This window comes from Chrysemys picta, chromosome 9, assembly GCF_011386835.1.
Source record: "Chrysemys picta bellii isolate R12L10 chromosome 9, ASM1138683v2, whole genome shotgun sequence".
NCBI classification, from domain to species: Eukaryota; Metazoa; Chordata; order Testudines; family Emydidae; genus Chrysemys; species Chrysemys picta.
In genome coordinates this window covers 58,751,850-58,764,130 of record NC_088799.1, presented here as the reverse complement: position 1 = coordinate 58,764,130, position 12,281 = coordinate 58,751,850, and the positions used below count along the sequence as shown (strand labels likewise).

The window sequence follows — 12,281 nt, the reverse complement described above, 5'->3', positions numbered from 1 at the left end:
TCTCGGCCTCTACGCTCACCCGCGTCACCCTACCCTTACATGACGGGACCCTCATGATCTCCAAGACCCTGTGGCAGACCCCCTCCTCCATCCCTTCCACCTCAAAATGGGCAGAGAAATAGTACTTTGTGCTGGCCAAACGGTTCAAATACCTTTATACCCACCCACCACCAGGCTTGCTAGTTGAGTCTGTGGCCAATGAGAAGGGCAGACAGGTCCCCACCTCCTCAACCCCCAAAAACAAAGAGGCCAAAAATCTCTATTTTTGGGGGAGAAAAATGTATTCAGCTCCCAGCCTGCAATTCCAGGTGGCAAACCATCAGGCACTGCTGGGCTGGTACAATTTTAATCTCTGGGATAGTCTTAAGAAGTTTCCAGAATCCCTCCCTCAGGGTCTGGCCCAGGAGTTGGGCATGCTGGTGGAGGAGGGCACGGCGGCAGTCAGATGTTCTCTGCAGAAGGCATGGGATGCGGCGGATTCAGTGGCAAGGGTGGTCACATCGGCAGTTGTCACGTGATGTAGTTCCTGGCTCCAGACTGCAGGCCTCTCCCAGGAGATGCATGCCTTGATTCAGGACCTCCCTTTTGACTGAGTTGGTCTGTTCTCAGATCAAATGGACCCCAGGCTGCATGGATTGAAGGACACCAGGGCTACCCTTCACTCGTTGAGCATGCACACGCCTCAATCAGCCAGGAAGCTCTTTTGGCCATCGCTGCCGCCAGGCAGTCTTGTCAGGGACCTACGAGGAGAAGGGACATTGGTTTTAGTTGTTGTCACCTTTCTTCCTCCCATTCACTGGACCAGCCTGGGCCGCCAAACACCCAGGAGGCCAGAATCAATCATTTTGAGGGTGCACCTGAGAGTGATACCCCAATCAGCCAACCGGATCCTACCCGCCTTTCCTCGACTGCCTTTTCCCCTACTGCTCGGCCTGGTCGCGGGTTACGTCAGACTGCTGGGTCCAGGACATAGTGCCTTGGGGCTATATCTTTCAGTTCTTGGCTGCCCCTCCTTCCCACCCCACCCCCACTTTCCCATCCCTCTTCAGGGACCCTTCTCACAAGCAACTCCTCGTTCAGGAGGTTGAGAAGTTCCTGGGCTTGGGGGCTATAGAGGAGGTTCCTCAGGACATGGAAGGAAGAAAATTCTATTCCTGTTATTTCCTAATCCCGAAGGCCAAAGGGGGCCTCAGACCTATCCTGGGTCTGTGTGGCCTCAACAAGTCTCTCAAGAAGTTGAAGTTCTGCATGGTCTCCCTGGCCTCCATCATCCCTTCCCTGGATCCGGGGGACTGGTACGCTGCTTTTGACTTAAAGGACGCTTACTTTCATTTCTCCATATTCCAGGGACCCAGGCATTTCCTGAGTTTCATAGTGGCCAGGCGTCACTTCCAGTTCACAGCGTTACCCTTTTGCCTGTCCTCGGGCCCCAGGATGTTCACGAAATGCGTGGCAGTGGCTTACCTGAGACATTAAGGGGTCCAGATCTTCATATGTCCCAATGACTGGCTCATCAAGGGCAGGTCTCCAGAGCGGGTGCAACAGCCTCGATCTGGTGCGGTCCATCTGCAATGATCTGGGCCTGTTAATAAACACAGAGAAGTCCATGTTAACACCAGTTCAACGCATAGAGTTTATCGGAGCAGTTCTCAACTCCACATGGGCCAGGGTCTTCCTTCCAGAAGCGTGTTTTCAGGCCATGTTGGACTTGATGGCCCACATAAAGAGCCATCTGCTCACCACGGCTCTTACGTGCCTGCGACTGATAGGCCACATGGCCGCATGCACGAACGTGGTCAGCCATGCTCGACTTCATCTGCAGCCTCTGCAAAGGTAAGTGGCCTCGGTTTACATCCCCAGCAGACATGCCCTGGACCGGGTGGTCACAGTGCTGAGTCACGTCCTCTCATCCCTGAATTGTTGGCTGAATCCTGAGTTGGTGCTGCAGGGGGTTCCCTTCGTGACCCCATCTCCATCACTCACCCTGTCCTGGATGCATTGGATCTGGGCTGGGGAGCCCACCTGTGTGAGCGCAACACCCAGGGCTGCTGGCTACAAAACTATCTAGCCCTTCATATCAACATCAGAGAGCTCAGAGCTGTTCGCCTGGCCTGCCAGGTGTTCTTACTCCACCCGAAGGGCAGGGTGGTGCAGGTCCTGATGGACAATACAGCTGCAATGTATTACATCAACAGGCAGGGAGATGCCAGGTCTTTGGCCCTTTGTCAGGAGGCGCTCAGCCTTTGGGACTTCCGTGTGCGGCAGCCACCCCGTTGCAGGTACCTCTTCGGCCGGATTTGCTGTCCCAGAACGATAGCAACTTGCTACACACAAAACTGGTGTCGCTGCACTTGACAGCTTGGCTGCTGCTTGGCTAAGTATGGATGAGCAGGAGTGCTCTGCTAGTGTCTAACAGGTCCTCCTAGGCAGCAGGAAACCATGCATCAGGGCTACCTATGTGGCAAACTGTGTTCACGTGTTGGTCCTTGGACTGGCATATTCCTGCTGCAGGACATCCTTTACCTTAAGCTCCAGGGCCTGTCGATATCTTCGGGTATGTCTACACTACGGGATTAATCCGAATTTATATAATTAGAATTTTGGAAACAGATTGTATAAAGTCAAATGTATGCGGCCACACTAAGCACATTAATTTGGCGGTGTGCGTCCATGTACCAGGGCTAGCGTCGATTTCCGGAGCGTTGCACTGTGGGTAGCTATCCCATAGCTATCCCATAGTTCCCACAGTCTCCTCCGCCCATTGGAATTCTGGGTTGAGATCCCAATGCCTGATGGGGGCAAAAACATTGTCGCAGGTGGTTCTGGGTATATTCTCCCCCCCTCTCCAGAGAAGCTACGGCAGACAACCGTTTCGCGCCTTTTTCCTGGGTGAATAGTGCAGACGCCATACCACGGCAAGCATGGAGCCCGCTCAGCTCAAGACAGCAGTCATGAACATTGAGCATTATCGTGCAGTTTATGCTGAACCAGAACCTGCAAAACCAGGTGGCGAGGAGTAGGCTACGGCAGCGCGGCAGCGAGAGTGATGAGGATATGGACATGGAATTCTATCAAACCGCGGGACCCAGTGCTTTGGAGATCATGCTGTTAATGGGGCAGGTTATAGCCGTGGAACGCCAATTCTGGGCCTGGGAAACAACCACAGACTGGTGGGACCGCATAGTGTTGCAGGTGTGGGACGATTCCCAGTGGCTGCGAAACTTTCGTATGCGTAAGGGCACTTTCTTGGAACTTTGTGACTTGCTTTCCCCTGCCCTGAAGCGCCAGAATACCAAGATGAGAGCAGCCCTCACAGTTGAGAAGCGAGTGGCGATAGCCCTGTGGAAGCTTGCAACGCCAGACAGCTACTGGTCAGTCGGGAATCAATTTGGAGTGGGCAAATCTACTGTGGGGGCTGCTGTGATGCAAGTAGCCAAAGCAATCACTGAGGTGCTGCTATGAAAGGTAGTGACTCTGGGAAATGTGCAGGTCATAGTGGATGGCTTTGCTGCAATGGGATTCCCTAACTATGGTGGGGCGATAGATGGAACCCATATCCCTATCTTGGCACCGGAGCACCAGGGGACCCAGTACATAAACCGCAAGGGGTACTTTTCAATGGTGCTGCAAGCACTTGTGGATCACAAGGGACATTTCACCAACATCAACGTGGGCTGGCCGGGAAGGGTTCATGATGCTCGCGTCTTCAGGAACACTACTCTGTTTAAACGGCTGCAGCAAGGGACTTACTTCCCAGACCAGAAAATAACCGTTGGGGATGTTGAAATGCCAATAGTTATTCTTGGGGACCCAGCCTACCCCTTAATGCCATGGCTCATGAAGCCATACACAGGCAGCCTGGACAGGAGTCAGGAGCTGTTCAACTACAGGCTGAGCAAGTGCAGAATGGTGGTAGAATGTGCATTTGGCCGTTTAAAAGGTCGCTGGCGATCGTTACTGACTGGCTCAGACCTCAGCCAAACTAATATCCCCATTGTTATTTCTGCTTGCTGTGTGCTCCACAATCTCTGTGAAAGTAAGGGGGAGACCTTTATGGCGGGGTGGGAGGCTGAGGCAAATCACCTGCACCAGGGCGATTAGAAGAGCACACCAGGAAGTGCTGTGCATCAGAGAAGCTTTGAAAACCAGTTTCATGACTGGCCAGGCTACAGTGTGAAATTTCTCCTTCATGAGTTTGTTTCTCCTTCATGAAAACCCACCCCCTTTATTGACTCATTCTCTGTAAGGAACCCACCCTCCCCCTTCCCCCAGCTTTCTTTCAAAGGAAATAAAGTCACTATCGTTTAAAAATCACGTATTCTTTATTAATTGATTATAAACATAGGGAGAGAACCGACAAGGTAATCTGGGTGAGGTTTGGGAGGAGGATAGGAGGGAAGTAAAAGGCCACTGAAAAAATTCAATATAATGACAGCCTTTTGGTTGGGCTGTCCACTGGGGTGGAGTGGGAGGGTGCACGGAGCCTCCCCCCCCCTGTATTCTTACACGTCTGGGTGAGGAGGATATGGAACATGGTGAGGAGGGAGGGAGGTTATACAGCAGCTGCAGCGGCAGTCTGTTATCCTGCTGCCGTTCCTGAAGCTCCACCAGACGCCGGAGCATGTCCGTTTGATCACGCAGCAGCCCCAGCGTTGCAGCCTGCCACCTCTCATCTCGAGCGTCCCTCATGACCTCACGTTCACTGGCATCTTTCCTAAATTGAGATACCGTGTCCTTCCACTCATTCAAATGAGCTCTTTCATTGCGGGTGCATTCCATTATTTCCGTGAACATCTCGTCTCGCGTCCTCTTTCTCCGCCGCCTTATCTGTGATAGCCTTCGGGACGGAGGAGGGAGGCTTGAAAAATCTGCAGCTGCTGGAGGGAGGGTTGAAAAAAAGGAGAGAAGTTTTTAAAATGATACATTTTACAGAACAATGCTTATACTCTTTCATGGTGAACAACACTATTCACATTACATAGCACATGTGATTTCAGTACAAGGTCGCATTTTCCATCTTAATATTGAGTGCCTGTGGCTTTGGTGTTAGAGATCACAGACGCAGGTCCGGGCAACAGAATTCAGCTTGCATGCGGCCATGGTAAGCCATTGTCTTTCGGCTTCTGCGCCCTCCTTTCCCACATACCAAGCGAAACCCGTTGACTGCTGCAGTTTTCCTGTTAACCTTCAGCAGCAGAAAATAAACTAACCCCCCCATATCCAATTCTCTGGGATGATCGCTGTACCCCTCCCCCCACCGCATGGCTGGTAACAGGGAAGATCCCTGCTAGCCAAATGCGAAAAGCTCAGGGCCAATTCCGCCCCCCCGCGCTTGGCTAACTGCAGGGAAGAATTTCTTTTCAGCCACAGGCAAACAGCCAAGTAGGAATGGCCACCTCTGTCCCCTTAATTAAATTCCCATATTTCAACCAGGTTACCATGAGTGATATCACTCTCCTGAGGATTACACAGCGAGATAATGAACGGGTGTTGCTTGAATGCCAGCAAACACCGGGACCATATGCTGCCAGGCTTTGTAATGCAGTGATACCAGATTACTTGCTGCAAGCATGGCATGGTCAAGTGTCCTACCATGGAGGATGGAATAAGGCCCAGAAACCCTGTGGCAAGGCTTTTGGAGTACCTCCAGGAGAGCTTCATGGAGATGTCCCTGGAGGATTTCCGCTCCATCCCCAGACACGTTAACAGACTTTTCCAGTAGCTGTACTGGCCGCGAATGCATCCCAAGTCCTCAGGGCAAAGTAATCATTAAAAAATGCTTGTTTTAAAAGCAAGTTTTATATTTTAAAAGGTAAACTCACCCGAGGTCCCTTCCATGGGGTCATGGTCTTGGATATTGGGTTGGGAGGGTACTTCAGTCAGGCTGAGAAAAAGATCCTGGCTGTTGGGGAGAACGGAGTGCTGGGTGCTCTCTGCAAGCTCGTCGTCCTCCTCCTCCTCTTCCCCGTCTGCAGAATCCTCAGGTGCAGCTGATGAGATTATCCCCGCCTCGGAATCCATGGTCAGAGGTGGGGTAGTGGTGGCGGCTCCTCCTAGAACTGCATGCAGCTCGGCATAGAAGCGGCATGTCCGCGGCTCTGACCCGAAGCAACCATTTGCCTCCTTTGTTTTTTGATAAGCTTGTCTGAGCTCCTTGACTTTCATGCAGCACTGATCTGAGTCCCTATTGTAGCCTCTCTCCATCATGCCCTTGGAGATTTTTTTCAAAAGTTTTGGCATTTCGTCTTTTCGAACAAAGTTCTGCTAGCACTGAATCCTCTCCCCATATAGCGATCAGATCCAGTACTTCCCGTACGGTCCATACTGGTGCTCTTTTTCGATTATTGGCCTGCATGGTTACCTGTGCTGATGAGCTATCTGTGGTCACCTGTGCTCTCCACGCTGGGCAAACAGGAAATGAAATTCAAATGTTTGCGGGGCTTTTCCTGTCTACCTGGCCAGTGCATCCGAGTTCAGATTGCTGTCCAGAGCGGTCACAATGGTGCACTGTGGGACAGCTCCCGGAGGCCAATACCATCGAATTGTGGCCACACTAACCCTAATTCGAAATGACAATATCGATTTTAGTGCTACTCCGCTCGTCGGGGTGGAGTACAGAAATCGATTTAAAGAGCCCTTTATTTCGAAATAAATGGCTTTGTTGTGTGGACGGGTGCAGGGTTAATTTGATTTAACGCTGCTAAATCCGAATTAAAGTCATAGTGTAGACCAGGCCTTCCATCCACCTGGCGGCTGTTTCGGTGTTCCTCCGTTTCAAGGCTGGTTGGTCTTCGTCCATCCCATGACAGCGCGGTTCCTGAAATGTCTGGAGTGCCTTTACCTACATGTCTGGGACTCGGTCCATAGGTGTAGACTTCCAGATTTCCTGGGGGGTGCTCGACCCCCTGCTCCGTCCTAGGCCCCGCCCCCACTCCGCACCTTCCCCTGATGCCCCACCCCCACCCCACCTCTTCCCGTCCTTGCTCCGCCCCCTCCTTCTCCCCCGTATTCAACTGGTGCCTCCCCAAAATGGGGGGGGGCACGAGCAAAAGGGCAGGTCACATGTGTGTCCCCTGCTCCCAGCCCTGGGGCCACCACACTCTCCCCACCCCATGTTACCTGTAGGGGAGGGGTGCTTTGTCCTCCTGCTGCGCCTGCCCTCCCAGCACGTTCTGCTGCTCTCCCTGCTCCCCAGGAGCCCAGGTGAGGAGCAGGAGGGAGCTGATTTTAACGCCGGCCCCTCCTGGTCGCTGCTCTGCAGCCCTGCCCGGCAGCTGCCTGAGAGAACCTGGCTGGGGAGGAGGTGGCTTCTGCTCCCCGCCTGGCTCGGCTTCCGGGGACCCGAGCCCAGGCAGGCAGCGGGAGTCACCTCCCCAGCCAGGCTCTCTCAGGCAACCGCCGTGCAGGGCTGCAGAGCAGCATCTTAGTGGCTGGAAGGGGCTGGTCCCGCCCCTTCCATTTCCCGCATCTGGCCCATGCGTCGCCCAGGCCCGCCCCCCGTTCCTTCCCCAGCACACCGCCAAACAGCTGATGGCAGCCAGTGGGAGGCACTGCGGGGGATGGGAACGAGCTGATCGGCGGGGCTCGGTGCTGGGGAGGGGGGGGAGGGGCCTGCTGGTGGGTGTTCAGCACCCACTATTTTTTTTCTGTGGGTGCTACAGCCCCGGAGCACTCATGGAGTCGGCACCTATGACCCAGTCCCCCCTTGGGACCCGAATCTTGTGCTGTCGAGGCTCATGGGTTGCCCCTTCGAACCTCTGGCTTCCTGCTGTCTTCTCCTTCTCTCCTGGAAGGTGGTCTTCTTGGTTGCTATAACTTCAACCCGTAGGGTGTACAAGTTCAGGGTGCTCACGTCGGAGCCGCCATATACGGTCTTCTATAAGGACAAAGGCCAGCTGCGTCTGCACCCGGCCTTTCTGCCCAAGGCTGCCTCCCAGTTCCACACTGGTCAAGACATTTATTTACCAGTCATTTGTCCAAAGCCTCATGTGACGGATGATGAGCGCAGGCTGCATACCCTGGATGTCAGACGGGCACTGGCCTTCTACATTGATAGAACAAGGCCGTTCCGTAAGTCAACGCGGTTGTTTGTTGCTATTGCTGCCAGAATGAAAGGTCGCCCAGCGTCTGCCCAGAGAATCTCATCTTGAATCACAGCCTGCATCTGCTACTGCTACGAGCTGGCAAATGTGCCCCTGCCGGCGATCGTGACAGCTCATTCGACTAGGGTGCAGGCGTCATCAGCAACCTTCATGGCACAGGTGCCGATCCAAGAGATCTGTCGGGCTGCCTCCCGGTCATTCGTCCACACGTTCACGTTGCACTACGTGCTGACCCAGCAGGCCTGAGATGATGCTAGGTTTGAGAGAGTTGTGCTACAAGCTTCAAGACCGTGAGCTCAAAGCCAACCTCCGTTGATTCTGCTTGTGAGTCACCTAGAATGGAATAGACATGAACAAGCACTCTAAGAAGAAAAAACGGTTACCTACCTTTCGTAACTATTGTTCTTCGAGATGTTGCTCATGTCCATTCCATTACCCGCTCACCTGCCTCTCTGTCGCAGTTGTCAGCAAGAAGGGACTGAGAGGGCCTAGGGCTGGCAGCACCTGATATATCGACGCATGAGCGCGGCACTCCAGGGGGCACCAAAGTCGGCCCTACGGGTATCGCTAAGGCAAAAATCTCTGATGACCGCACATGTGGGCACGCACACACCTAGTATGGAATGGACATGAGCAACACATCTCAAAGAACAACAGTTACGAAAGGTGGGTAACCGTTTTTTTTAATGCTCAGCACTTCTAAAAATCAAGCCAGATCTGGCCAGGCAGGACGCCCAAAACAGAGGCACCCCACAGCATGGGTCCCTGCTGATCATTTTGGCCTGGACCCTTCTGGGCCTCAGTTTCCCCCTCTGTGAAGTTGAGTCACTGAGTCACCAGTGTGAATCACTCAGAGGTGACTCTAATAAAAGTCAGGGAGCGCACCCTGGTGGCTAATCCAGGAGCAGCATCCCTGGATGCCAGGGGCATTGCTCCTGGCTGGTGGGTCACAGGTCCTGGTAGCATGGGGTGGAGTGCAGGAAGGAGCCAAAAGAGCAGGGGTCCCCATCTCCTGGATGGTTCTGTCTGCTCAGTGAACTTCTCATCATGCTAGAGCGTATGCCAGACAGCCTAGGTCTTTGGGCATGGAACCAGCCCCTTCACTTTATGCTCGGCACTAGCGAAGGGCCCAGTCCTGCTGCCTTTCCTCCTGTGAGCCAGACTCCAGCTGCCTCATCTAATATCGGTTCTAACCGCGGCTGCCAGGAGCACTGTGCTCATTTTGTGCAGGCACCGCATGGGCTGCTGGCAGGTCCAGATAGGGTTGGAGTCCTGAGCATCCAGTCCAGACAGTATCTCTGGCATCCCCATCTGTAGGCTTTAGGCTCTGTATACTCTCTAGAACGTCAGGGCCAGGTGGCAGCTCCTGCAAGAGCCTGGTTCACCAAGGACCAGGTGCCACGACAGCCTGCAGAGGCCTCCTGGCTGGGGTTTCTGTGCTGGGACAGGAGACCCCTCTGCCCCCTGGGCCTCGGGAGCTCAGCCAGCCCTACGAGGTGGAGTGGAAACACCTGCAAGGGTCAAACCCATCAGCAGTGAGCTGAGGAAGCATCAGGTACATCCAGGTGCTGGCTGGGCATCCCTAGGGTATGTCTATGCAGCAATGTAAGCCTGAGCTCAAGTCTAACCCCCCTTGCAGCCACGCTAACCTAGGTTAGCTGACGTGGAGGGTCCGAGCCCGTGTTAAGCTGGGACCTAGGGTCCGATCCCTATTGCTTTCCTGTGCACATGGCTCTGGCTTGACTCGGGTCCTGGAAGACCTCTGGATCTATCTATCCCAGAATTCCTGGCAGCAGAGGAGCAGCGCTGCAGGCAGCCAGCGCAGAGGCTGGAAGCGCCATTACTGCCTGGCCAAGCCCGCTCCCCTTGCCTGCTCCGGCTCCTCCTCACTGCTGTGCAGAGCTTGCCTGGAACGGAGCAAAGCTGACTGGCAGGAGGCGGCTCCTGGTTGCCAGGATATTGAGGATCATCCCTGCCCCAGCCCTGCTGAGCCGGGAGCTCTGCTGCTCCCCCTCCTTGCAGGGCAGCCGCTTAGTCCTGCTCCGCTCTCTGTCCCTTCCCCCCGGGCCTCCCCACCCTCCCTGGGGCTGTGTGTGCAGGGACGCCCGGGCTGCATGCATTGTCAGGTGGGAGAGTGGGAGCCAGCCCCAAAACTACCGCATAGCCTCCCAGGGATCCCGGGAGTGCTGGAGCACCTTGCACCCCAAGTCCTGGGGATGCCCTTCACCGCTCAGCATCCGGCAGCAGCCAGGCTGGGTGTGTATGTTCTTCCTCGGACACCTCCATTCAAAACAAACAGACAACAATAAATAAAAACCAGCTAAACAAAAACCCCGTCACTAACCAGCCCATGGTGCAGTCTGGCAGCCCTGGAGCTGGGTGCCCTAGTTACCCTCAGAACAGGGGCCTGCCCTGGGCATTTTCCTGTCCATGTGACTCAGCCTAGTGAGGAACCCAGTTCTCAGGTTAGGGGCAGTTCAGAGTAAAGCCTTTTCACGCTGCCGTGTGCTTCCAGGACAGCCACCACAGGAGTCGTTATGTGTTTCTGAGTCCCATCAATAGCATGTCACAGTTGGGAAACAGGCAGGGCAGTAGAGTTTTCCCACAGTGCACCATGTTCCTAGGGCTAGAGTGTCGATGGGGTTGGTGGGGGCACTAGGCACTCTGGGATATGGTTACTTTGACTTGGTTCTGCGCACTGGAGTATGGGTGCCAGAGCCCTAGGTTTGAGCATGGGTCAGCAAATCTTTAACCTAGGGTTAAAATGCAGTGTAGATGCTCCAGCCTCCAGGTTTCCCTGACATGAATGGACTGACTCGAGTCCCATGAACCCCGGGCTGACACTGTTGTGTAGCCATACCCCTAGCATTGGCTTTACATTGCATGCCTTGCCTGTTCCCGTGTAGCTGTGGATGAGCAGAACAAGCAGACTCAAGCCTATCGGAGCATCACGGCTTCCAGCAAGAAGGACAGCTTGGAAGAGTTCAGCAAAGAGACTGAAATTCTTTGTAAGTCTCCGGCTGGTTCATGCAGCCCACTCCCCATTCAGGATCATGGGCTCTTCCACGTCACTCGTTATTTAAAATGATCGGAGAAGCTGGAACCAAGGCAGGATTGGGGGTGGCAAATACACAGATTAAAGGGGCCCTGTTTTCTAAAGTGGAGGCCTCCCAGCTACATACTACAGTGCATCTGTGACTGTGAGCAGGACTCCTAGTTGCTGTTGTGTAACTGGCAGGGGGTATTGGTCTTGAGCTCACCTTTGCTGCCCGCATAGCGCCTGGAGCAATCTAAATACCAGTCTCAGAGCACAGCAGACAGGCCAAACCAGGATAAGCCTGGAGATTTCCAGCCGTCAGACGGCTAGGGCCGTGTGCAACGTGAGCGTGCTGTGGGATTGCACACGCTGTCTGCCCAAGCTACACCCATGCCCACCATTGGGTGGCTGAGAGCTGGTGATGTTTGGACAGTCAGGCCTTGGCAGTGTGGGCGCTGGCTGGAGGCCGCAGAGGAATCCCGGCCTGGGCATTTCAAGGGAAATTGACCAGCCATGTGCAGGGGACTGTGGAGGCTCTGACAGACTGGCAGGCTGTGTCCTGCAGAGTCCAGGTACCATAGCAGAGGAGTGCAACTCTCTGGAGTGGGGCAGGGATGAGGGCCCCACCTTGACTCATCAGTGTGTGTGTTGGAAATCAATAATACCTGGGGCTCCCCCTGCTGGCAGTAGAGCAGTAGGAACCTGATCCAAAGCTGATTGAGGTCAATGGAAGGGCTTCTGTTGACTGAGGGCCTGATCCAAAGCCCACTTAATTGGCTAACTAACCCCCATGCCCTGACCCCTGCTGGTGGTAGGGAAGGAGCGCAGTGCGTATTGCACCCTCCATTATCAAAGCAGGGTGAGAAGGGAGAACTGAGTGCAGATAATCAGGAAACAGACTGTCCAGGCTCTTTGCAAGGGATTTACAAACCATGTCACCAGACCTGCCCATAATCCATGTCTGTAGGGCCACACCCAGCACTCTCCCCTAGGGGCATGTCCCATTTAAAGTGGCAGCAAGCAAAGTGCTTAGCAGAGTGCCACACTGGGGTCCCCTCTGCACTCAGAAGTGAAGGGGTTTCTTAGTGCGGTGTTGGGGGCTAAGGAAGGCAGGCTAGGGGTAGGATGCAGGGTATGTGCTT

At 54.2% G+C, this 12,281-nt stretch overlaps 1 protein-coding gene across 10 annotated transcripts in view; it reads left to right on the top strand.

Moving 5' to 3' along the window:
* Window positions 1-12,281, top strand: part of DGKK (diacylglycerol kinase kappa) — a 185,266-nt gene that overhangs the window by 138,880 nt on the left and 34,105 nt on the right. For 9 of the 10 annotated variants that reach the window (XM_005279164.5, XM_005279163.5, XM_005279162.5 and 6 more), the window contains one exon: window positions 11,009-11,110. The exons of the other annotated variant lie outside the window; for it this stretch is intronic. In XM_005279164.5, the coding sequence (XP_005279221.1) occupies window positions 11,009-11,110 (102 nt within the window). The remainder of the gene's footprint in view (window positions 1-11,008; window positions 11,111-12,281) is intronic. 10 annotated transcript variants of the gene reach the window in all.